This window comes from Azolla caroliniana, unplaced genomic scaffold (genome assembly GCF_043228905.1).
Source record: "Azolla caroliniana isolate FFs.n. ecotype wild unplaced genomic scaffold, voAzoCaro1.0.p SCAF_2, whole genome shotgun sequence".
NCBI lineage: Eukaryota > Viridiplantae > Streptophyta > Polypodiopsida > Salviniales > Salviniaceae > Azolla > Azolla caroliniana.
This window is the reverse complement of record NW_028230437.1, coordinates 1,227,309-1,254,138: the sequence shown is the minus strand read 5'-3', so window position 1 is coordinate 1,254,138 and position 26,830 is coordinate 1,227,309. Positions and strand designations below refer to the sequence as shown.

The 26,830-nt window shown below is 36.9% G+C and overlaps 1 protein-coding gene across 1 annotated transcript; it reads right to left on the bottom strand.

The window, feature by feature from the left end:
- Positions 1-1,244: 1,244 nt before the first annotated feature.
- On the bottom strand, positions 1,245-13,304 carry LOC147866992 (uncharacterized). Its single transcript, XM_087339795.1, has 16 exons — positions 13,009-13,304; positions 11,427-11,975; positions 11,159-11,344; positions 10,957-11,070; positions 10,752-10,810; positions 10,612-10,678; positions 7,875-7,926; positions 7,653-7,745; positions 7,362-7,445; positions 6,843-7,258; positions 4,311-4,372; positions 4,157-4,226; positions 3,257-3,337; positions 2,653-2,754; positions 2,127-2,302; positions 1,245-1,830 (listed from the first exon to the last, which is right to left on the bottom strand). Exons 1-16 carry the CDS (start codon positions 13,135-13,137, stop codon positions 1,701-1,703), a joined length of 2,370 nt encoding a protein of 789 aa, XP_087195921.1. The 5' UTR covers positions 13,138-13,304; the 3' UTR covers positions 1,245-1,700.
- Between the last annotated feature and the right edge of the window lie 13,526 nt (positions 13,305-26,830).

The window sequence follows — 26,830 nt, the reverse complement described above, 5'->3', positions numbered from 1 at the left end:
TATTTTAGAAGCCCAAAAGCTTGAGTGCACTGGGAAACTTTAGTGTGCATTGGAGTTGGATGCTTGTGGACATTGAAGAGACAAATGGTCTATGCGTTGGGTACAACATTGAGCCCCTTGAAGGAAAATAAAGTCTTAATACCTTGGGTTTGAGGGTCCGTATAATTTTAGATGGAATGAACATGCTACTTACCCCTTAGCATTGTAAAAGAGAGCTGACTATGGATTTGAGGACATGCAATGGAAGCAATTTTTAAAGTTTGGTTCTTGACAAGTACCTCATGATCACTTTGCCAATGCTAGTGCTTCTCCATTAGGTTGAGACATAGGATAGTAGCATTCATAAGTTTATTTGAAAAGAGTTTGAGAATGTCCAAAAGAACTTTCTTTTGAAGTATTTCAAGTCAATATACAAATACTTTGCTTATATTTCACTTCAACTAGACAATGTGATCACTCATTTACACACCTACAAATCACTCAGCCAACAATGTCAATCTAGTCTAATCCCTACCCAGATTTATCACAATCACTATGTGCACACTGAAGTTCAATGTTTATTAGTGAAAATCTTGCGCATCAAGAGTCACTACTTTGATCCACATACTTATTTTTTTAGTCCCCCACACAGGTCACTTTTGATATCTTAGTGACAATAAAATACCTCACTTAGTCAATGTCTCATATTGCAATAAGAATATGCAGATTGCATCTGAATTCAAAATGAGATTAAGTCCTCTTCTCATTTGTAAGAACCACATGAAACAGAGATTAAGTTTTCTTTCCAAAGCACAGCCACTACATAATCATGTGCCTCAACTCTTAAAAAGCTTCAAGTTGGCATAACTATCCAATATGTATCATATCCTTGGAGTGTTATCCTCGTCCTTCTGAAAGTATCGTCAAATACTCAAGCATTCAATGAAGGTGAGTGAACCATTGCACAATCTGCCAGTCTGCAAGTATTGCTTGTCCTTTATTTGCCACATTTGTAAGGCTTCTATAGTTGTCTTCGTGTAATGATCACAGGACCTGGTGCAACAATAACTTTTCTGTATGCAATACCTTGTTTTCTTGCATTTGTATGCAATACCTTTTTTGTTTTGTATATAATAACTACCATTTTTGGACATCAAGTGTTAGCAAGACTGTGTACAAGGAAGCAGCCAATCAGAGTAGACCAGAAGATTAATAGTAAGGCATCTGCACTTACCTTCACTCCATAATTTAACATACAAGATTCATTTTTGAAGCATTAAAAACAATGCTAGAAAATTTCCATTAGCTTTTAGAGAAGGCATGCACCGAAATTATGGAGTCTCCAAAAAGAATTGGTGAGTATACATTGCTCTCGGCTGATTATCCAGTCAGACAATGGTAAATGTTAAACAATAGTATTTACTTTACAATAATGGGATAGTTGTCTCTCCTGCAACCCAATCATGAGTATTTGTAGCATCTGTTTGCAGCATGGGCCAACAAATTAACTATAATCTTCAAAGAACTCAGGTAAAGAATGACCAAGAGTGAATTTACAAGGCATCCAGCCCTCTTTAAAGGAATACTTCGTAAATCTAAGAGCGCCCACTTTGACAAGTTGAGTTTCCTTTGAGCTCAACGTAGTTGTTGACAGTCATGTTGAATATCAATTTTATATAGATTTTACAAACAAAAATAACTCATGGAGATTGAGAAACTGTTCACTTTTCACGCCATCGAAATAGTAATCCTTGCTTTTGTAGATCAGGAAGCTGGTTTGTTTTGCCTTTCATCTTTAATAGTTCATCAGCAAGCTCTGGCATTTCTGATGTACGTGGCAATTCGGCAGGTCTGTCATATCATAAGAAAAGGCCTGATTCAAATTTACACTCAATAATCTATGACATAGTATTGTTCCAATTTAACTTCTTCCTTGGGGGCTCCATGAAAGGTTTCAAACAGACGTGGAAAGGAAATTATGTCCATAAACATTTAAATTTCATTCATATGATTTCAAACTTTGTCATACCATGAAAAAAGGCTGTCTTAAGTTGCACTCTTAAACACTGACGTGCAATTGCAAGAGTGCAAGATCATCATTTCGTATAAAGCAGTTTATCAGAAAACAATGGATAAAAAATGTTTACTTCATTGGGAATCGTGGCCACCATCGAGATTGTTCTCCATTAATTTCTTTTGGTTGCCCAACTGGAAAATTACTATCAAGGGCCTGATACTGCAAGGTAGCTGTCAACATGCTTTCTGCCAGTACTGCTCTCTTCTCCATTTCTTCAAGTAAGACAATGGCATCTTCATATTTAACCTGCAATCAAAATGTGATGCTTGTATCAGAAATAACATTTAATAGCTGGACTAAAACTACTACTGATAAGATGGCCAATATAAGACATCCTCTCAAAACACTCATAAAAGAACAGAAAATAAAGGGTGCTTAAATGGTTTGGATACATCAAGTACTACGTGTGCATGTGAGATGTGTCTCTTACTCTAGCCTAGGGCATTAAATCCCAGTGACACAATGATCCAATTGCCATGTGATTATGGCCAGCTGACAAAGTTGTCTCTTTTCATTTCAGTGATGAAACATCTTGTTGATATCAATGAATATATATCATAAAAAATAGGTCTATCTAATACAAGCTTCACAACTACCTGAATAGCATTTGCCACGTTTCGTTGTGCTGCAGCATCATCCTCTGCATATCTGCGAGCATCATCAGCAGCTTGTTGCTCTTGCTCCATTTGAAGCATTACCTGACAAAATGTTTTAAGATTATGTCCTTATATATGGTGCTAACAAGTCATAGCAAAAAAAAAGTCATAAACTAGCAGTGAACCTAATTTCCACACATACTACACTTTCTGAGCCCAATGAAAATGACGTCTTTTCCATCAAGATATTGAAAACACTGTTAAGAGGTTAATATTCATGTACTTTAACTTCAAGAAAGAAGATTTCATGCTCGAAGCATCATTTCTTGTATACCAAAACATGGCATAAGGGTTGCTGAGATCAGAGACTTTTCATGCAGGTTACAAACTTTAGAATCTAATGACTTACTGCAAGTCATCAAGAGTGACAAAAATAGTATGAGATAATCACAAATTATAGCTGAACATTAACTGTTAATATTTATCAGCTTTACTTGTAAAGTAAATAAGATATTCAAATTTTATGAACAAAAAAAACTAAATGTTACCGTAAACACAAGCTCTATCAAGCACAGAATCAATGAGCTTTTTGTCCTGTTGCTACCTTGAGCATGGCCTGTTCTTGTTCTTCTTTTTCAGCAAGAGCTTGTTTTAATTGTGCCACATCATCTTCTAAACTCTCTACCTGTAAAGAGCACATGGGTATATTTAATTCGTAATAATAGACTTCAAAATGCCCCAATTACTGAAATCGTTAATACAAAGAAACAAATTCTCATGCCATGATATTGCAGCATTTCAAGACTGGAAATTTTACAAAATCATAGCCCCATTTTAAGGCTGTGGAAGAGTTCCAACATTTCAAGATTGTGGAAGAGTTTTAAATTTTTTTTTAAATGCTTACAAACTAAGAGACAGAAACAGAGACTACAATCTATCACCATAGTACTACTGTAGAAAGTCATATACAAATTTGTAAGCACATAAGATGTGATCTTTTGTATTTTAATATCGCCAAAACTAAGAAAAACTAAGATTGTGGAAGAGTTTTAAATTAAAAAGAAAAATGCTTACAAACTAAGAGACGAAAACAGAGACTACAATCTATCACCATACTACTACTATAGAAGGTCATATACAAATTCGTATGCACATAAGATGTGATCTTTTGTATTTTAATATCACCAAAACTGAGTAACACATTAAATACACTAGTAAAACATATAGATATCCCCAAACTGAATGCAGGTATCTTATTATTCCTGAAAAGAATAGGAGAAAACAGATAACAGATAACCCCAACAAAAAGATAAAAATGAACAAAATGAATAAAAAAAAGTAAAATAGAAGTTACAAACATATTAACAAACTCAAACGCAATCTTTCTTTTTTGGGGTGACTCCAAACAAATGAAGACCCATCTTGATAACTAACTTGATGACAGTTATAGATTTTAAGATTTAGCTACATATTTTGAGACATGAACCAAAAACCGAAATTTAACCTTTGCAGTCAGTGAACGCCTGTTGTCTTCCTTCACAAGCTCCATAAAGGCAGTTTCCAACTCCTCTGCTCTGATGATAATCAACAATGATGTAAGCAATAAAGAAATGGTAATGTGTGTATCCTTGTTTTCAGATAATGCACAAAAGAGACACCTTAAATTTGCAGCTCTACATTCTACAAGGGCTCGAGAAAGCTCTATTTTCAACCACTTAACCTGCAATATATAAAAGCACTTTAGCATCACCTTAACTACAGTAATTCCACGTAAGCCATGTTCTATCGCCGATAATGATATATAGCGATAATGAACAGCAGAAATTTGCAAACTGAATTCTACCATAAAGAGGCCATAAGCAACTAGATGCACCAGCACAGTGCCAGAGTGCCAACCTCATTATCTTCAGGGATGTCATCTGATGCAGGGGACAATCTGACCTATGATTGATGAGAGATGATCAAAATGATGAACATAATATACGCACTTCTGGCTGGAATACAGGCATGCAAAGCCTCCGAAAGGAAAATGAGTGAACTAGCATTACTGGTCAATGCCTATATGTTGAAAAGTATGAGCAGATTCCTCATGCAACAAGGATCAGGCGGCAGAGTTGCCATTAGCACCGCACTAAACCATGTAACACCACCAATTGACAATGTACAACTCTGGTGTTCATGCCTCTTTTCTGAGCAAATGGGGTGGGGTGATATAAATCAACCTGAATTTGGATACCATAGCAATTAACATTCACATAGAGGCATTATTTAGTAGAGGCATTGATGCATCCACAGAGAGGTTTAAAGATATATAAAAAAGAATAAGAACATAATTGGAGCAGGGAGAAAGTTTTGTATCAGAAAAAAGAAGATGAGTAGTGCAGAGGAAGGCAGGTACACTGGCTCTTCATATCTGAGACAGCAAAAACATCCTAGAAATTCTTATGGTATAGAACAATTTTATTTATAAGAAAGAAACGACGATATATTATCATCGTTGCCAAAATGGCCTATAAGACCAAACAAGAGATTACATCTTAAGTGTTGTCTCGTCTTTGAGAACAACAAATCAAAATAAAATAAATACTACTAAGTAAATATAAAAGTAATAAGATAAAAAGATACTAAAGAATCTGGTTTTTGGCACATGTAAGATTCTCAAGTTAAATATATTATAACTTTTGTCCTTGAAATATCTCTAGCATAGGTTGATCTAGAATGGAGAGGTTTCTGAAGCGAGGGAAGCATCTGCAATGGCAGGACATAATGGCCTTTATCTGTCGATGAAAAGGGTCGTGGGGTCGTGTTCCGTGGGCCTAAGCCTACATGCACCACAAATCGCTATCGCCCGATCTAGTGCAACCCCTTTGTTATGTCCTTGATTGACTTGTAGCATTATTAAGAGTGATGGGGCTAACGAAAGTTGTGATTGCTTTTTGTGGATGAGCTTGTGTGGTTGTACTATTGTCCTACAACAACTTTTCCCTATGTCTCTTGAGTTCTAACAGGAAAAGTTCTAGGCACCATTGGTTCTCATATTCCATTAACTTGCATTGTGGGCCAAATCCTAGTTTAAAGAGACAATGGTGCCTAGGACTTTCCATAAATGACGCTACATTAACAAACATAGTGTACTTCGCATTCCACTCCGTGATGACACAATTGGTAAATTTTTACTTCTAAAGGTATTCGTGTATATCTATTTACCTCAATCTCTAACTGATGTGATGAAGTTTGCAGCTGCCCTATCACACTGTGCAGCGCATAGGATAGATGTATCTCCATATAAGGTGGTTTGATGATGAATCCATCCTCCGATGTGTGTAAAAAGTGAGTCTCATAATGGGCCATATTCATACCAAGTGATATTTTGGGGCTTATCCATGTTATCCTGTTTTAAGTTAATAATATCAGTTCGAAACACTTTATTCTTTTCCACTTTGGTCATGTTTAGATAGAGACAGTCCAAGCTTTATTGGAACGGGGGTAGTGCATTTATGCTTATGCCATGTGACTCGAACCATTGCTGCATTTCAGCATACCAACAATGAATGTCTCCATTTTCAGCCAATTGTCTTGATGACGTAAATGTCAACCTTGGGTACCTTCATTTAGGAAGCTCCCAAACACGTTCGATACATATCACTGATCGGAACAATGCCTCGGTGATTATAGGGGCTGCTCGCGTCTAGCCATTGCATAAATCGAGCATGTGGCACAGTATGTGATAAAGAGGGGTTCCCCAACAAGTATCTTTTAGCAACGAGCCTTCCATATGCGTCAGGGAGTTGTTTGCAATGGAGGAAAAAGATTCATGCGTCACTAGGGACTTTGGCAAGAGTGCCATGAGAAGGAATTGTATCATTATAGTTCTCTCAAACTATAGATGAGGACTATGTTGTCTGGCTATCGAACTTTCTGCTCCACAAGTAGCAATATTCTCGTCCAGCTCATATTGCTTCCAATGGATGTATTATCAATTAGTGAACCATTCTATATGACCTATATACAGTTTCTTTTCGCTTTTCCTTGTTATTGGATATTATATTAAATCTCTCTGGGATGCAATTTCTTTGGTTTCATTTCTCTCAAGGACATTAAAGTAGATTTTATTTCATCTCTCTCTCAAGTCTCTTAATCTCTCCATCCTGAAAGCCCATGCATAAAAGATAAAGAAACAATGTCAGCACCTGTTCTAATATGTCAGCAACACAGATTTCATCATCATCTAAATCATCACTTTGAACTGTAACAGCGGGTAGAGAATTATTTTCCAGCTCTTCATGAATGGATAATTGTTGACCATCGGTAATATCATTGTTATGATCTGCTGACTTTATTTGGGAGCCATTTGAATTTCCACGATTTGAGAGAGTCTTTGAAGAAAATGATCTCTTTGAACTTCTCCATTGAGACCTCTCAGAAAGGGCTGCAAGAACTAGAGGACGATTCTTTGCACGTAGTTCTTGGAGCTGAATCTCATCTATGAACTGATAACCCATGCATGCAATGAGAACTAACTGGCTGCTATCAAAGGTTGAACCAACTAGGGACTGCCATAGTGACAATGCATCACCAGCATCCTTTGCAGCCATTATTGCTGACCCTATAAACAAACAAATGAAAACCATACAATATTCTTCATTCAATTTCCATTGATTCAAAAACAGATTATTAAGGTTTCTGTAAATAGTATTTTCTGACTTTACCATGTTGCTCCAGAAGGGCAAGAGCTGTCCTGAATAGCATACTGCGATTTCCATCATACAAAAGAACATCCCAAATTCGTAGAACTGCAAAGGTATGATGGAAAGTTCATTCTTATTTCTGTCATAGAGTATCCAATATATTTTAACAGAACATAAGAATTCCAGATACTTCATGTTAGATACTAACCATGCAGACAGCATGACAAATAATACTTCTTATATATAGAATGCACCAAAAGTGATTTTGGTCACACTGAGTAAATCATATGCACAAACTACAGTTATACTAACCACTCTCCCAAGGCAATATGTTTACGAATATGGATAAGAACCAAGGCCCGGTAACCCAGGCTACTTGCACTCCAAGAGCATCTAGATGAGACACTGCAAATTATAGAGCATGTTAATTTTGGTGCATACTACTTTCACATCATGAATAACAAAACAAACATAATGAATATCAGAAGTCAACTCTATATTATAATCAAAAATTCAGTTCTTATTAATATTCACCTAGCCTTGGAAAATGTTTGTGCACCAGTTCATCTAAAACCAACTGATCAACCTGAAACAAATCAAAAAGAGCATGTTTCGTATTTTCTGAAATCAGTTTAGAGTACGAGTCATGTCATGCATAGTTAAATTATGCAGATTATCATACAGATTTATACCTGAATGGATAACAAATCATATCCTATATATGAATGTGTTTAAAAGTGGAGTGCTACTGACAATTTAATAGGCATATGCAAAGATGATGAACCAAATCTGGTGGTTGGATTCTATTTTACATTGCAGTATACCAAACAGCCTCAGTTTTCTTCTATGACTGGCAACACTTACAACATCCTTCTCCATTGGTATAAATTTTTTCAATGACAGGCAGATCCTTGGAACAAGCATATTTCAAATTTCACATATTATATCTGGGAGGTAATAAAACCTCATGTTTATCAATACATTATGTTTAGTTAGTTCCACTAGCTTGCCAAGATTAATAGAAGTGGTGGAATTGGAAGCAAATAATAGAAGTTTATTGCAGTCTGTTTACAACGCCAAAAGTCAAATTTAACATTGCATATTACTTGGTCTCTCCGAATACTCATTTCAGATCACATCCTCACAAGAGCCATAAAGAAACACATAATTAAGAAGGGGCTATTTAAATGGTACAAATACATAAGGGGGATTTTGCACCAGATGAAGAAATTCTCATAATGCTCTAAGCAGTGTCACAAGAACACTTCCTGTTTACGTTGTTACAAAGTTTTTAGGGCCCAGATGAAGAAAATTGAGCTTCATAATATATGAATAAGCAAGAGAAAGAAAGAATGAGCAGCAGATGTCAGAAATTCAGAACCAATTCTGGACAATTCAACAAAATTGTAGAGGTTCATAATATATGAATAACCAAGAGAAAGAAAGAAAGTGCTGCGGATGTCAGAAATTTGACCCAATTCTGGTCAATTCAATGAAATTTTGGAATGCACCAGGAAGATACACCATCGACGGAGACAATAAGATAGAATAGATGTTTTAGCGTCCATAAGGAGGTCAACATTGCCTACGAGACCACGTCAAATCGTCTTGTATGCCAATTCTGGTCAATTCAATGAAATTTTGGAATGCACCAGGAAGATACACCATCAACAGAGACAATAGGGTAGAATAGATGTTTTAGCGTCCATAAGGAGGCCAACATTGCCTATGAGACCAAGTCAAATCGTCTTGTATGCGATTCCTAAGAATGGGGATTACTACTCTGAACTCTCTATGTGTAGTAAAAACTTTCTATGATGGGCACACAGAGATGAAGGTTGAGGCCGCAAGTAATCCATAAGCATAAAACATTTTGTTACTTAGATATTTTGTTTTATGGGCTAAAGTAGTGGTTTATTACAGGGGTTGTGGGACTTGAGTAGTCCATTGATGTTTCAACCTGACGTATAGTCACATATAGGCAAGGACAAGCTCAGAGAAGATATCTCCATGTTAGAAAATGCTGAATAAATCCTGCCAAGGGAGGCCACAAAAAAGAAAGAGGACAGTGGAAGATTGACCCTTTGTTGTGATGTTTTGAATCTACTTACAAATGAAATTTAATATAATATTAGATTCTAAATGTCCATAGAGCCCTACTCCACCAGTTTTACAACCATCATTTGATGCATGCATAAATGTTTGATACAGAAGCTAACAGTAGTAATAAGAACCCAAGAACTGAGGAACAAGTAGTGACTAGTGGTACATGCATAAATGTTTGATAAAGAGGATAACAATTAGTAATAACTCAAGACCTGAGATACAAGTACTGACTACTAGCACTATAGAATAAAGGCGATCACACATGGCAGTGATTGATGATGGCATGTATCGTCTGAAGTAGGCCATACATGATGTTAGGATTCACCTATCTGTGGACATCAATAGCATTCTAGCTGAAGTGCTCTATGCAGTTGTACCCCTTGTGTATGAAAAAACAATAGGCCTATCAAATGACATCTCGAGTGGTGTCAATGTAGAAATCTATAATGTCTTTGTAAAGGATATTTATGCCACTATCTCTCTCTGAAAAAGATTCTTTAGCATTTATGCCTACATACCTACAGTGGAAAGTTCTAGAGAACTCTGTTCATAGTAATCTACGGGTTTTGTTAGCCAATTATGCAACAAGCCTGTGCACAAATGCCCCAAAAAAGCTGTAGATGCCCTTCATTTAACATGTGTACTTATAGGTGATGAGCTTACTTAATTCTCAAACAGATTCAAAGGTATTGCAATGAAGCCATCCTATCTAAGTGAAGTTTTCATTACCTTCATGTAAAACCCTATATAATACATGCTCCTTAAGAACAGAAGGATCTCTCTTTTGAGATAAGAGTTTAAGCCTTAGAGATACTCTTATCTTGATATACATATTGCATCCCCCATGAATGGGCCAAGGGTAGTGATCCCAATGTCACTATCTCATAGTACCTGCATACTTGGTTTGGATATTGATTTTAAATTATTAAAGTCAACTTTTCTCTTTACCCAATGCTTGTTATAAATGCAAATGAATAAATAGCCATAACTGGGATACATGAACTCATGCATCTGTGGGATTGGTGTGGAGAATCCACATGTATAGTATTGTCATTTCCTAAATGGTGGAATGATAAAAAAGACACCTCCCTAAGAGAATGTATATTGCACAATCTCTGTTTTCTCAAGAATTTTTATTAAAATATAAATGTGTGGATTTCCATACCTGAGACTCTAACATCTTCTCTGAATAGTAACCCTCAAAGTAATCATCAATAAAACCAGTTAATGTCCTGCAGAAAAGGAGTTAAAAGTTTTACAAGAAAAAGCAGAAACTATTTTCTAAGAAGAATCGATCACCATTACCAAAACGCATTCTCTTCTGGCATCATCAACAATAATAGGGCTGCAAAGAAGTTCATTGCCTGCAAGCAAATTGCCCATTATGAAATTAAACTGTTATCTGCTGAACCTTTATGTTCTGTGTTGTGTTCTCCCCAAATCGTATCATTCACAAAGCTCAAATCAATATAACCATATGTTTTCAATATGGTCATTTCCTAGGCTGTACCTGGCAATACCCAACATCAGGATTGTGACGAGCATATGCTGTGAGCAAACGTCGAAGTGCGTTTCTGCCATCTACATCCAAAGCTGGATGGCCAGGAAAGGTCCTTGGCAAGTCCTATTAGATCCAAGTTCAAATCCAGCATACAGTTATGATCCACTGCCAAAAACCAGGGAGAAAAACACCAAGAACAATTACAAATCACCTTCTCTATTTGGTTAGTCCACTTCTCAAAAATTCCAGATTCTGACAGGCTATAATTATTTGATTCTCCCTTGTAAAGTCCGCCAACACCATCACTATCTCCACCACCATCACCAAGCAAAGTTAGAAGAGCTTCATAATGACCTGAAATTCTCCGTCTCTTTGTTCCTACAAACACTTGCCATACCTGCTTGGCCAGTTTCAATACTTTAGAAAGAATACAGCTTCTACACATTTTGGGAACATTGTCCAAGGCCATAGCCTACTACCTCACCCCGCAGGGCCATGGGAACTCCCCCTTGTACAAGGGCATCTAGCTCATCTCTCCAGGGACATGGTTCAGGATCGTTATCATTTGCATTATGAACTACGTCACAATGAGCTGCATTTCTTTCTTCATTTGTTTGTTCCTCTAATACATTGGTTTCCTCTATAACACTGTTAAAACATTTGGGAACACTTGCAGAAGTTTCATCTGTCTCATTGATACTCTTCACTTCCTCTGAGTCATTGTCAGATGCATTGATTTCCTTCCCAGAATTGCTGAAACCTTCAGATTTTACAAATGCACTTACAGCAGGATTGTCTGTTTCATGGTTACTCTTCACTTTCATGAGCCTAGCGCGCATGACTTCTTCAACTGGCCACAAACTTGGACGGATATGGCCCCATATCTTCACCCTTACTTTATCATCACCTCCACCTCTAGTAACTTCAATTGCTTTGTCCTCTTCTCTAACAGGTCTCTTTGCAACCTCTGATTCACCATACCTTTCAAGGAAACTTTCCCATCTGGCTGACCTTTCTGCTTCTTCTTCCTGTCAGGCACCCAGAACTAAACAGTTTAGATTATATTAATGGTACAGGCCTGAAGTATAGCTACTAATCTCTCGATTAGGTGATCATTCCATGTCATTCCTGTGATAAAATAAGCAAGCAATGTCAACTTTTGCAAGGAGTCCTGCATTATGATGGATTGGAAATGGAAATTTTCTGTTTTTACCATCTGACACATAAAGACTGAGAAATAGCGAACACCAAATAGCTTGTATGGGGTGGAAAACAGCCTACCTACCTCGTACATTCATATTATTATAGCAAATGTAACTACATGTTGCTAATCATTATGTGAACGATCCACTGTGTCATCACAACTACATATGTTAAGAGCCACATTGAGGTTAAAGATAACCAACATCAGCATTGGGGAGGCCTTATGGCCACATGTAATCTGGATAGCTAGCAAGTTTATTTGGCAGAAGAAACGCATATGAATAAAACATACAATGTCGTATAGGAAAGAAAAAACCTTAGCTTGCATATTGTAAGATAAAAGCATACCTTTGATAAGGGGGGGAAAGAGTATGAATTGATCAAAGCATACCTCTGATAAGGGAAAAAACAGCATGAATTGTATGTGGAACGTATATATTGTAAGCGTACGTTGCATATGTATAGCACATTGAAGACAAAAAACATGGCATGTATATGGTAAGAAGAAAAAAACATACGGTGTATGTAGCAAGAGAAATGCATAGGAAAAACTGCACATTGCATATGATAAAGCAAAAGCACACCTTGTAAATGGCAACAGAAAAACCATACATTGCATATGGAAAGAGAGAAAACAACATGCCTTTTATATGGCACGGAAAAAAGCGTATAGCTCATATGTTACGAGAAAATAAAATAAAAACATATGCAAAAAACCTTGTATATGGCAAGACGGAGAAAAAACAGCATAGGAAAAACCCATTCCTTGTTTGTAGCAAGAAGAGAAAAAAAAAATGCACAACTTGTTTTGAATATGGGGAGAGAGAGAAATCAGGAATCAAAAGAAAGGAGGCGTACCTTGTAGATGGCAGAATACTGTTTGTAGAGCTGAAGGTGTTGAGGTCTTATGGTGAATCCATAAACATCTCTGCATTGATTCTCATGCGTGGGAGGTTGTGAGGAGCCTTTGATAGGGCGTTTAGCCATGGTTAGATCAGATCGCAGATCAGAAGTCAGACGTGAGATCAGGGGAAGAGAAAGAGAGAGAGAGAGCTATGGATGTTGCCATTGACGCGAATACATGCAGATCTGCCAAAACCTCTCTCTCTCTCTCTACTTTCTGACTGTATCTCTGTGAATCTCTGTGGATATCTGTGAATCTCTGTGAATCTCTGTGTCTCTGTGTACCTCTCTGTTCTTGATTTCTTCTTCTACACAAGCATCATGAGATGGTTGATCCAATCCACTGCAAATTTGGAGGTCATCAAAACACAATTGTCAAAATGGAAGGGAATACATAATGAGTGAGTCATGACATATGTCATATACATACACATCAGCCAAAAAGCAGAAAAGCAAAAAGCAAAAAGCGATCGCCCGAGGGAAAACACGAGAACCCGGGCAACGAATATGTATGTATGTACACCTTGCCCCCCGGTTGCCTCGAGAACTTTGGGATTTTCGACTCTTCGATATGGAAGACCATGAGCTATGTCCGGATCGTTTTATTTCATCTTCATCAACACGAATTAAGGACCCGGGATGTTAGGTCCAAAGCTCTGGATGTGTACTCGCCATTCGTCGTACAACATATGGGTGTGTGGACCAGATCGCGGGGCCATATTGTATAGAGGGAGGCACATAATATGAACAATGAACCTTAGGATGACGGCGAATGTTGTCACCTAGCCCCCCCGTTGCCTAAAGAACTTTGGTATTTTTGAATCTTCGATATGGAAGACCATGAGTTATGGCCGGATCGTTTTATTTTAGCTTCGTGGACACGAATTAATGGCTCAGGATGTTAGGTGCAAAGCTCAGGATGTGTACTCGCCATTCATCGTACAACATATGGGTGTGTGGACCATATCGCAGGGCCATATTGTATAGAGGGAGGCACATAATATGAACAAAGAACATTAGGATGACGGCGAATCTTGTTTGTCATGCAACAACGATGTAATTAAACCTAAAGTGTAGAATGGCGAACTTGGTAGAACAAGTATACAAAAGCCTCCTGAAGGAGGCATAAGAAGAAGTTTTGCATATGGAAATCTATTTCTCTTTATGAACATTGTGTTGACATATTTCGGTAGTGATGTGTGTGAACACCCTTAGGACAGTGTTGTGTGAACACACTTAGGACAATTATGTGTGTGAACACACTTAGGACAACAAGGACATTTTTTCCCTCTTTAGGGGGTTTTTCCCCCTTGTCTATATATACTCTCATAACCCTAAAGTGGGTAAGCTTTTTGGGATTCAAAGCAAGAATCCAACAGTGGTATCAGAGCTACAAAGAGACATTTGAGCAGCAACGCAATGGCTCTCATATGCAGTTTGTTTGTGCCATATGTGGTGGCATTTTTCTGATGTTGAAAAAACAAATTTTTGCCGGTTTTCTTCCTCTGTGCAATTTCAGTTCTGTTTTTTTTCTGCTTTCAAGTCGATTCAATCCTAGAAATAGCCTCCTTGAGTCTTCCAAGACTTTCCTATAACCCTCAGAATTCAGATTTGCTTCCCTTTCTCTTCGCTTGTTCATCTTTCAAGTCAAAGAGGTACGTTATTCCCTTTTATCCATTCAGCAGTCCATTTTTTACATCAAAACATGTTCAGTCCACGGCCATGGCTGAGAGCAATGATGTATTTCAGATTCTTATTGTTGAGGATAAACTGGATGGAAAAAATTACCCTCTCTAGGCTTATTATGATGCGCCATGTATTAGTAGCAAAGGGGTTGTGGAATGTGGTTCAAGGAGCTGAAAAACGTCATGTTGTTGAGAACACAAATGTTGATGGTACTGATTCTGTTGCGGATGTTGATAATCCTGCTCATGCCTGTGCTATAGTTTCTATTGTACCAACTGCAAAGCAACTTCGTTGGGATGGCAGAGATGCTCATGCACATGCTTTGATTGCTTTGTCTGTGAAACGTGCCATTATTCCCCATATTCTCTCTTGCAAGATAGCAAAGGATGCTTGGGATTCTCTTACCACTTTGTACCAAGCAAGAAATGAGACTCGTGTTTCTTATCTCCGAAAACAATTGGAGAGCGAGCACATGAATGAAGGTGATTCTGTGGACAGTTTTCTTACAAAAATCAAATATTTAAAGGAACAACTGATTTCTATTGATGAAATGATACCAGATAGTTCACTTGTGCAGACCATTCTAAATGGTCTTCCCGATTCATATCAGAGTTTTGCTTCTACTCTTCGTTTAATGATGAAAGGTAATCCCAATGCCTTATCGTTCGAGGAGCTAGTCTCTGTTTTGTTACAAGAAGACCAATCTAGGCAAAACAGGTCTATTATGCATGTTGCAGATCAAGCTTTCCTAGCTAGTCAAAAGGGCAAAGGTAAATGGAACACATCTGCGACCAAGCAGAGATTTGCTAATACTTCACAAGTGAATGAAAAAAACAAGAGCAGAAACAAAAACTATTTTGCAAATATTATAAAGGAACTTATCATATTATAAAGAACTGTCCAAAATTGGTTGCAAAAGAGGCAGGACTCGTTGTTGCAGAAGTCTATGCACCGAAAACAAAGTCTGCAAATCTTGTGCAGAATGAAGAATGGGCATTTACTACTATTTGTAGTTTTGACCCATCTTCACTTGAACAATGTATGTCTACTATAGAATCAGATGTTTGGTACTTCGACAGTGGGGCAACCAAACATATTACCTCACATCGCAATTTCTTCACTTCATTGGAGCTTGCCCCTACAGGGAATACTATCACATGCGCCAACAACTCATCTTATCCAGTTATGGGTGTTGGTAAGATCATTTTGACTATTGTTGATGGTAGTCCTTTCATCTTGTCATATGCTTTATTTGTGCCAGGGATCAAGAAAAATCTGTTGTCAGTTTCAGCATTAGCCAAGATTGGCTTGGTTGTTAAATTTGTTGATGACAAGTGTATAGTTCATGATCTATCCAATGGGGATGTTATTATTGCTTCTGGTATTTTATGTCATGGGTTGTATAAGCTCGTAGATTATTAAAGATCTATAAACGATTCAACCTGTGCAATACAGGATTCTCAAGCCATTTCAGATGCAAAGATTTGGCATGCACACTTTGGTCATCTAAAAATTGCAAGTTTGCTTCACCTTTTTTCCTCTATTTGTCTAACGAATCTCTTGTGTATATTAGTGTTCCTTACCATCTACTTTCGTTTAATCCTAACAAGTTCTATTTTATTAGGATTCTTAGTATCCGCTACAGGTTTTGGTGGATTCGCTTCGCATGTAGAAATCTGAAATGGTGTCCTCCTTGCTCAAACTTGAGGCACCTCGGAAGCATGTTTGTGAAGGTTGTATTTTGGGCCAAATGCAACGTTCATCTTTTCCAAAAGATGGTTCGGTTAGAGCTACGCAAAATTGCAGCTTGTTCATATTGATGTTTGTGGTCCTATGTAGACACATTCTCTTGGGAACTATCTTTACTTCGTGACTTTCATTGATGACTTTTCTAGGCATGCATGGGTATATCCATTGAAGGCAAAGTCCAAAGAGTTTTTGTGCTTCAAACAGTTTCTAGCTTGGGCTGAAAATCTGTTAGCATGTAAAATGGGCACCCTCCGTTCTAATTGAGGGGGGGAGTATATGTCTTCTGAGTTTAATGCGTTTCTGGTTGAACGTGGGATAAAACATCAATGTACAGTGTCGTATACACCTCGACAAAATGGAGTTGCTGAAAGAAAGAACAGTTCACTCATGGAAATGGCGAGGTGTATGGTCAAAAGTCATGCCTTACCACATAGTTTTTGGCTTGAGGTTGTCATGTGTGTAACATATGTACTCAACAGGTGTCCCACTAAAGCAATGCACTCTATCACTCCATATGAATCTTGGCATGGCCAAAAGCCATTTGTTGCTCATCTGTGTGTTTTTGGTTATTTGGCATATGCATTAGTGCCTAAACAACAATGCAAAAAATTGGATGATAAAGCAGGGAAATGTATTTTTGTAGGATATAGTTCTAAAAGCAAAGGCTATCATCTATATCATCCACAATCTAAACGCATTTTGGTTAGCCGTGATGTTGTTTTTGTGGAGTATGCAAATTCAACCACTTCTTTCATGTACTATGGAGACATCAGTTAGATCCAGATATGTGTATGACACTTTGTTGCCTCTTTTTACAAGTGGATAGTTAAGTGTTGGCCCACTCGAGGCACCTTCTCAGCCTTTGGAAGCTACTCATAATTATGTAGATCATTCCATTTCTGATGCAGATCATTCTATTTCTGATGCATACTTACATGATGCACTTATTAATGAGAGGGTTGATATAGAGGAGGCAAAGATTGTGCCTAAATGGCTATTGTAGACTTCGTAAGATAGCAAATTGGATTTTCCTTTGTCATATCGTACTCGCTCAGGTTATCATAATGCTTCTTTTGCATCATATTTTTATTCTATGGCTACCTCTAGTCTTTGTGATGAGAATGAACCTGTTTCTTTTGATGAAGCACACAATTCAGAAAATTGGATGGTTGCTATGCAATCAGAATATGATGTTATTATGAAGACTGGTACATGGTCTTTGTGTGACTTGCCTCTTGGCAAGAAGGCTATTGGCACTAAGTGGGTATATAACCTGAAGCATAAACCTGATGGAACAGTTGACAAGTATAAGGCTAGGCTTGTTGCGAAAGGTTATGCCCAAGAAAAAGGCATTGATTTTGATGAGACCATTCCTCCCACCTGTCGTATGACTACTATTCATAACATTTGTGCATTTGCAGCTCAACGTGGTTGGAATGTACATCAATTGGACATTAAAACAACATTTCTAAATGGTGATCTTCATGAGGAAGTGTATGAGAAAGGCATTATATGGCTTGAAGCAATCACCACGTTCTTGGTATGAAAAGATACATGCCAATTTGATTGGATTTGAGTTTGACAATAGTCCAATTGAAAGCACCTTATATGTTAAGCATGTTGATGATGTATTTCTGATCATGATTGTGTATGTCGATGATATGTTGCTCACTGGTCCCAATGAGAAGCATATTGTTAACTTTAAGGCTGATTTGCATGCCTCTTTTGAGATGTCAGATTTGGGGCATTTGCATCATTATCTGGGCATTTTATTTATGCAAGTTGATGGTGGAATAGATTTGTGTCAATCGAAATACATTGACACATTATTGCAACATTTTGGCCTTGAAGACTATAAACCTATTGCCACTCCCATAGAGACAAGTTTACGTTTGAGCCTTCATGATGCTGGAGATGCATTTGATGTTGTTCTCTATCAGCAGGCAGTTGGATGCTTGATTTACTTATGCATAACCCGACCTGATATTCAGTTTGTTGTCTCTCAAATGAGTAGGTTTATGCATTGCCCAGGAGTTAAGCATTGACAAGCAGTTAAGCGCATATTTCGCTACTTGAGTGGTACCCGGTCACCTAGGTTGTTTTATCCCAAGGGGGGAACACTACCGCCAGACCTGCATGCTTTTTCTGACTCTGAATGTGCTGGTTGTTATGACACTCGTGTGTCCACAAGTGATTTTTGCTTCATGCTTGGTAGCTCATGCATATCGTGGTTGAGCAAGAAGCAACCTACTGTGGCCACTTCTAGTTGTGAGGCCGAGTATAGGTCAACTTTCACAGCTAAAGTTGAGTGTGTGTGGCTCAGACGCCTTTTAATTGATTTGGGTGTTGGTTAGTCTTCTGCCACCACCATCTTCACTAACAATCAAAGCGCAATGGCAGTTGCGAGGAACCTTGTGTTCCATGCTCGCACTAAACACATTGAGGCGCATTATCACTATGTCAGGGAAAGGTTCTCCACCGGAGAGATCAGTTTGGCTTATGTGCCCACGCAAGAGAACATTGCATACCTCTTCACAAAGGCTCTGCCTAGGGAGAAGTTTGAAGCTTTCTGCAAAGCTTTAGGCCTACTTCCATTTGTGGATTGATCTCTATCCACATAGCTTGGTACTTGCTTAGCCATGAGTGCTAGCTCCTCATTCACCGCATCACTCCCAATGGGGGATTTGTTGACATATTTCGGTAGTGATGTGTATGAACACACTTAGGACAACATGGGCATTTTTTCCCTCTTTAGGAGGTTTTTTCCCCCTGTCTATATATACTCTCATCACCCTAAAGTGGGTAAGCTTTTTGGGATTCAAAGCAAGAACCCAACATGTACCTCAACTAATTCCCGCTATTTCTGGTCCTTGCCTTATTATCATGTTTTGGACAAGTGTAGGTAGTGTTGGGAGAGGAATGGATAAGATATATGCGCGAGGTCCTTTGAGGTAGAATGTCGCTTTTGAGATCCTTACTTCCCTCTTGGACGCTAAGATATATGCGCGAGGTCCTTTGAGGTAGAATGTCGCTTTTGAGATCCTTACTTCCCTCTTGGACGATGATAAATGCAATGTATCATTTGAGTGTATTAACCGTTACTATCTTATAGTTACTTTGTGTTTGTATGGTCTAGAAATCATACAAATCTCACACTGGCATACAAACCTTCATACTTGAAACTTAGAATGACCTAAAGAGAAGCGAAATACTCGCAATAGATTAAGCAAATCAAAATCCCAAGGGAACATCTAGAACAAAATAATAATAAATATATGAATCGTATTGCACGAATGGTTTAAAATATAGAATGCTCCAAAATGTACTTTACAACAATGCTCATTCAAAGCAAATGTGACCCATGCAAGAGACCTTTCCAAAAAAAATTGTCCAAAATTGAAGAATATGTCTAGGATTGAATCATATATTTTATCCAATAAACACAATAATTGATTAAAACAAGTACAATGTTGAACTCCTAGTCTCAATAGTGAGGTTTCTCTCTCATGGGCCAATTTTGGTCTTAAAAGACGTGAACATATCTTTCTTTCTTCTAAATAAGCATCTCAACTGTAAATAAGAAAAATATTGACTTATGATTCCCTCCTTGGACGAGGACTTTGGAATTCTTTTGTTCCATTTTGAAGCACATAACCATGATGGCATCTCAAATGCTTGCCATGTAATGCTTCACTTTGCCTTTCCAACCGCATCGACATTGTCATTAGTACAATTATGGTCATGCCCCGGTTACAAACATGACCATAATTTATCCCTTGGTAAGTTGTACCCTAGAATTCTATACACGAGGATAATTTATGGTCATCCCCATAACAAGTACCATAGGGATAAGTCTAATGGCAACCCAAGAGAAGGGAAGTAGACAATCAACAAGAGACAAAGACCTTGTGTTGAGTATACCAGTTCTTGGTATATTATTGTTGTACGTTGGCTTTTTACAAATGGCCTAGACATTAATAACCTACCATGAGACTGATAAAACATCAATATGTCATGAAGATCGTAATAAAGTGATAAGCCCAAAAATGTGACAAGTTTCTACTAAACACAAATGGACTAACCCATCAGATCTACTCCCATCTAAAATGTTGTACTATTAGGAACACCTCATGCATTTTTTTGAGTTAGGTTTCATTATACAACCAAAATATCTAGATACGTTCTTACCAAATGCACCAAATGCACCAAAGGTTGCCATTGGACAACTTAGAGTATCATCCCACCAACTTGTGATTGAAAATGGTTGTGCTAATGGAGTTCCCAAAGAGGAAAAGACATGTAAATTATGTCACATACAGATAGAGGATGAGTATGTTCTACATGTAAATGTCTAGCTTACGTTGAGATAAGGGTAAAATACCAAGACATACTTGTGCCCTCTCCCAACTATTGGATACTTCGAATATAAAGACACTAGGTAGGTATATCTTAGAATTAAAAGAACATATAGAGAATAAGCTACAAAATGTTAACTATGACCTTTTTAATACTCACAAACACATCACCATTAAATTTTTTTGGGGAGTGGAGTTTGAATTTTTTTAAGAGGGGGTGACATGGACACACCTACACCACTCAACCTCTCCCTCGTTAAAGTAGAAAACAAATGAATGACCAAACGCCCTCGAATACTAGGCTTCAAAGTCACTCATCGTGTACAATAATTAAGAAGATAAGGGAACGTGAGTTACCCCGCCCAGAAGCTCTAGACGGGATATCATTTACATCGAGACCACGAGCCACACTCGCATCGAAACCCTTCAATTCCACATTCCTTTTCGAGAGACTTGGATGGAAATGAAACTAATCTTGACATATAGTCATTTCCTTTATAGAACATGTTACATTGCATAACATCTTTTGTACCATGCTCAAACTCTTTTATTTATGTTTTATTTATTTATTATTTTCAATGATTGGATACACATGCCCATTATTGTAATCAATTGTCTCATTGGCAAATTTGGTTTTAGAAGAAGTTAATCTCTCTCTCTCGCTCTCTCAGTTAGAAACTCGAACTCTAGTTTCTACTGCAAGTTTTTGAGTGTCATTCGCTTCTATCAATAAATGAGAGCATGTTGTAATTATATAGGTTTATTTTGATTTCTTTGAAAAGGTAAAATTGAGAATGTGTGTTAAGACTTTTCATTGATATATTTAATAAAATATTTAAGATGTTAGAGCGAAAGTAGGAGGACAAATTGTTAAGTGAACATGTTGCTTAATTAACATTTTTGAGAGTGGTCGACACCCTCACTCCAACTATAGGGTGTTTGCCTGCCAAACTTCATACCAACAATGCATATTCCTATCAAACATTACATAGGTAGAATCAACCCTTTTTTATTTGATGGGTAATCCCATTTTCAACCAAACTAATTTTATTATCTAATTTGACTTGAATGGTTGCAATTAGAATGTAGCCACAAATGTAATCTAATCGATGTGATCAAATTGTTAAAACATGTACCATTAGATGCAAACCATCTTTCAATGGTCATATAGTCATTCTATACAATATATTTGGGTCAATAAACTAGCTACCTTTGAAAGAGTCAATATAACAACGGAGACGAAGGAAACTTTGTTATGAAGAACGCATTTCCCAATGGTTGGACATTTTGGGAACCCCTAACCATAACGTCCTTGAGAGCAACATTCTTAGTAATAAATGAGAAAATAATGCAAATTTAAAACTACAAAAACAACAACAAAAGAGAACTATATCATAATCATAGATTGACATATTCGCATACGTGGGGCCTGCCCCACCGATGCATACGAATGCGAATACGAATACATGTAAATGTATTCGTTTTGTTTTTTAGCGAGCGAGGGAACAACGCAACAAGTGAGGAAGCCTCATGTTGCTCCGTATGCTTGATGCTTACATCCTCGCCTCCCTTTGCATCCTGTTCTTGGCTAGGAAATTAGGGTTTCGGCTGAAAACCCTAATTTCAATCAAAACCCTAATTCGACCATATTTCTTCTTTTCAGCCTACATCCTTGCCTATCTCTCATGCTCTATGCGAATTCTATATTCTGCTATTAGTTGCAAGCTCAAGGTTTCAAGGAAACACTAAGTTTAGTTGAAACCTAATTAATAAATTATTAATGAATTAATTGATGTTTTAGTGAATTAAGTAACGTATTAGTAAATTAAGTAATGTATCAGTGAATTAATTAATTTTTATTATATAAAATTAAAACGAATGGTAGTTTTTCATTCTCAAATATCGTATGTGTCAATCTATGATCACAATACAAAGAACTAAAAGCATTGGCCATTAAATTTATACTTATTATAATTCTTCATCAATGGAGATTGTTTAGCACCATGTGTGACATCACAACCAAGAGGAAAAATCATCTTGGCACCAAAAAAACCACTGACATACCTTTTGTGGCAACAAATATGCTATATTTAATAATGCTAGTGAATTTTTGTTTTTAATGTACACTAGGAAAAAATGAAAGTCAAGGAATTGGTTTGCCTTTGTGTCCTTGCTCATCCGCTATCGAGTTATTTATTGATACAATCACACTCATCATGTAGTATCCATGGGAGTGACTTTTTGACTACTTCGTCCACGTGGACTTATTTTGAAAATAAATTTCAACTTGGTTCTCTAGCATACCACATACCATGACTAATAGTGAAATATCAATTAGCAATCGGCAATAGTTCCGTTCAACGATGTCAAACTCAAACCGTAAAAAAAATTTGAAATTTAAACCGAAACCGTTACAAAAAATCCAAACTATTAAAACCACGGTTTTGCAGGTCAAATTTGGTTTTCAAGTTAGGTCAAAATTCAATTTTTCAATATTTCAAGCATTAAAGATTTTACTTAAAATGTTAGAATTAGACTTTAAAATGAAAAGGTTGTCCAAAAAAATATTTAAGAAAATAATCAAGTGGCAACCCTAAACCGTGAAACTGTTTAAATCGAACCGCTTAAATTGTTAAGCCGTTAAACAACGATTTTGCGGTTCGGTTCGGTGTTGCCGATTGCTAATATTAATAGCTACATCCATATGAAATTGTTTGGGTGTTTTATGGGCTTTCATTAGTATAAGCGCTTTATAATTAGACCTAAGATAACTCTTTGGTTTGTTTTAGACCCACCCGCTCCATAAAAACGCAAAATTTAGAATGACAAAATGGAATGTTGATTTATGTATATTCAAGAGGCGTTACACAACGTGCATGAGCAAACTAACATTATATATAAATAAAATCAATGTAAGCTTGCATATGAAATGTGGACAATACTTTGATATAAACACAAGTGATCAACACAACACGAGCTCAATGTCATCCCTTGTTTTTTATGGCTTCCATCCTTCTTCTTTCTTTCTTTCTTTTTTCCAAAAAAAAAACACCTTCCATTAGTTATAAAAATTTACAAATGAGATTATTATGTACAAATCCTTGTAGGGACGCGATAGTTCCATCTTATGTGGATGCCTACTGACTCAAGAAAGGGAGAGGACGACCATTGTTGGATGAAGGCTATTCGTTGTCTTTCAACTACATCAGAACCGCCCTTGAGGCCATCATATTGGCTCTTTAGAGTGGCTACAATTTCACTCCATATTTCTTACAGTAACCTTGTTGGGTTTTATCCTTGGCATTTCATCTTAAACAACAATGGCAATAAAACAATAGTTTCATGATAATAATAATGCGTCTCAATATTGGCATTGAAATAGTTTTTTGTGTCCCCTAAATGTTGTAAATTAAGTTTATGATGTTGTTGAATTTGTGAAATGTGTTGTTTGGCTATAATCAAACAATCATTAATAGTTTGAGGAACCATAAGGTAATGAAGGTCTTGATTTAGTAAACTACAAGATGCAATTTAACACATTATATACTCTACAAGCACCATTCAAGTGTGATTAAATGTTGCGTAGGCTTCCAAAATTGACTAAAACTTTTATAGAGTCCTAAGTTACCTTTGGTGGCAACATGAGTATTGCGTGAGGTTGTCGATAATCTCTCTCCATGCCATTTGAGATATAGATGACTAGGATAGACATAAATGGCATGTTAATTTGATCAAGACATCCTCAACAATGATAGTTCAAATAAATGTGTGAGGAATGGAGACTTGTAGCAAATTGGAGCTTATGTGCTTGATGTGGTGAAACTACACAATGTTCTAACTTATATACAAGATAAAATGAGATGTTATGTTAGGATCTTATGGTGAGATCTCCCTGAAAAGGAGTACAACGCATGAAAATAAAATTTGGGATACATGGCAAGAACAAAACAATGCCAAACCATAACAAAGACCTTAATAATTGATAAATAGATGGCACCAATATGTAATTTATGCAACACAACAAGAGCTTGATAAAATCTTAATTTCATACAATGATATAGGAGGATAATTATGGGTATTGCTTTTTTTACCAACAAGGCATCCAAATTTGATAAATGTCCCAATCACCTTTCCTTTTCCCATACCTAAAACAACACCTTATCAAGGTAAGTTAACCGATACTCAAAGCATCCCTTCTTCTTACTAAGGCTAATTAACAACGGAATATGCATAGTTTGATAACAACCACTATCACCTTTGAAGCAATTTTAAGAAGAAGAAAATAGCCAGTGATTGCTTTGTTCTTACAATGACAATAATGTACTCTTTACTATAAATTGATGCTATGTTTCATTAAAAGAACCTCTTAATTTTGGATGTAATTGATCATAACCATAATCATATGTTGGTTCAAATAACAAGCATAAGAATATTGTCACAGAATCAAGGGAAAGGGAGAATATTCGACCTAGCTCTAAATTATGTTACAAGTGAATATTCTAGGGCAAAACATAGCAAGAATGGAATTATTCGTAGATTTTGAAACATGCAAATATAAGGAAAAGTGAAATTCGTACTACTGGACTGATGAGCCTAGTGTTAGTCGTGTTCTATTTGTTCCTTGCACATTAATAGTTTGCTCCTAAAGAAACGACTTTATAAATTCATATTCAACGATAGAAAAGTGTCGTGTACCTCATGCAATGTTAATAATAATAGATACATATCGCATCCGCATGAAATGAAACCAAACCAGTCATGCCATATCTACATTAAATACATAATTATCATATGGTAGAGGCTTGAACAATGCCTTCAGATGTCATGTCATAGACTTGAGAAATATTCATGGATTCAATTGAAAATGTATGGGTTTCATATTCATCAACTTGACAACATTAACATATTGGATTTAAAAATATAAAAGTATGATGATAGAGGGGTAAAGGTTGTGGACTCGAGTCTCAAGAAATAGATATGATGTTGGATCCATTATAGAAAGAATATTTGCTTGTATTTTGAATTCATACACGACAAATTTTGCATGAATAAATGGTTTTACAAATTTCACACTTCCGCGACTTGAAATAATATATGCCATTCCTTTTCCTAGCAAAATACTTACAGCTCACAAAACCACATCAAACAAATACAACCCACTTACCCCACAACCAAATGGTTTAGAAACGACACACATTCCTGTGTAAGAGACAATGTAAAAAACACACGCCACACATTAAAAAACACACATGTTGACCGATATCATATGTATATTGATGCATCGATAATAGTAACACATTAGTGTACGACCACTCAACTGTGTGGGTGTACAACCCACTTTTCAAGGGACATGGGTAAGACAATTTTGCAATGGCACATGCCATTTGTTTCCTATGCAAGCATACCAATAATGAATTTTATTCTACACCCATTTCACATCGGAAGGAAAATAAGAAACAATATGTTTTTGTTGATGCAATGACTTCACATTCTTGCATGAATTGAGCATGATTATTTTTTGTATTTCGAGAATAAATGTCGCAAAGCATCAAATTAGTTGAATCTAGAAGTCCGTCACCAGATCAAAACCAATGTTTAATTGTGAAATAATAATTTTAAAACTCGTTTTCCAACTGCTCATGTTTTCTACCTACTTGATTGTGTCCCAATCCTTAATCATTGCCTCAATTTATGACAAGCTAGTGTCGCATGGGAGGCATGCACCATGTTGACGATGGGTTTATTGACTTTTATGTATTCTCTCTCCATAACCCAACATCTACTCATACCCTTCAAACACTAAGGTAGTGAAGTGAAGTGGATTCGCGCATAGGAGGCATGCACCGTGTTGACGAGGGGTTTATTGACTTTTAAGTATTCTCTCTCCATTGAAGTGAAGCAGATTCGTAGATAGAGAATGAGCTTGTGTTCATATTAGCCCTAAAAACATATGATTGGTTGGGATAAAGATGAATCCCTCATCCAAA

Coding starts and splice junctions, on each gene's coding strand:
- LOC147866992 (XM_087339795.1), bottom strand. CDS start 13,137: ATGGCTAAACGCCCTATCAAAGGCTCCTCACAACCTCCCACGCATGAG. Junction 7,927..10,611: donor AGAAGATGTTAGAGTCTCAG/GTATGGAAATCC, acceptor GATTTGTTTCAG/GTTGATCAGTTGGTTTTAGA. Junction 7,446..7,652: donor CATATTGCCTTGGGAGAGTG/GTTAGTATAACT, acceptor ATACCTTTGCAG/TTCTACGAATTTGGGATGTT.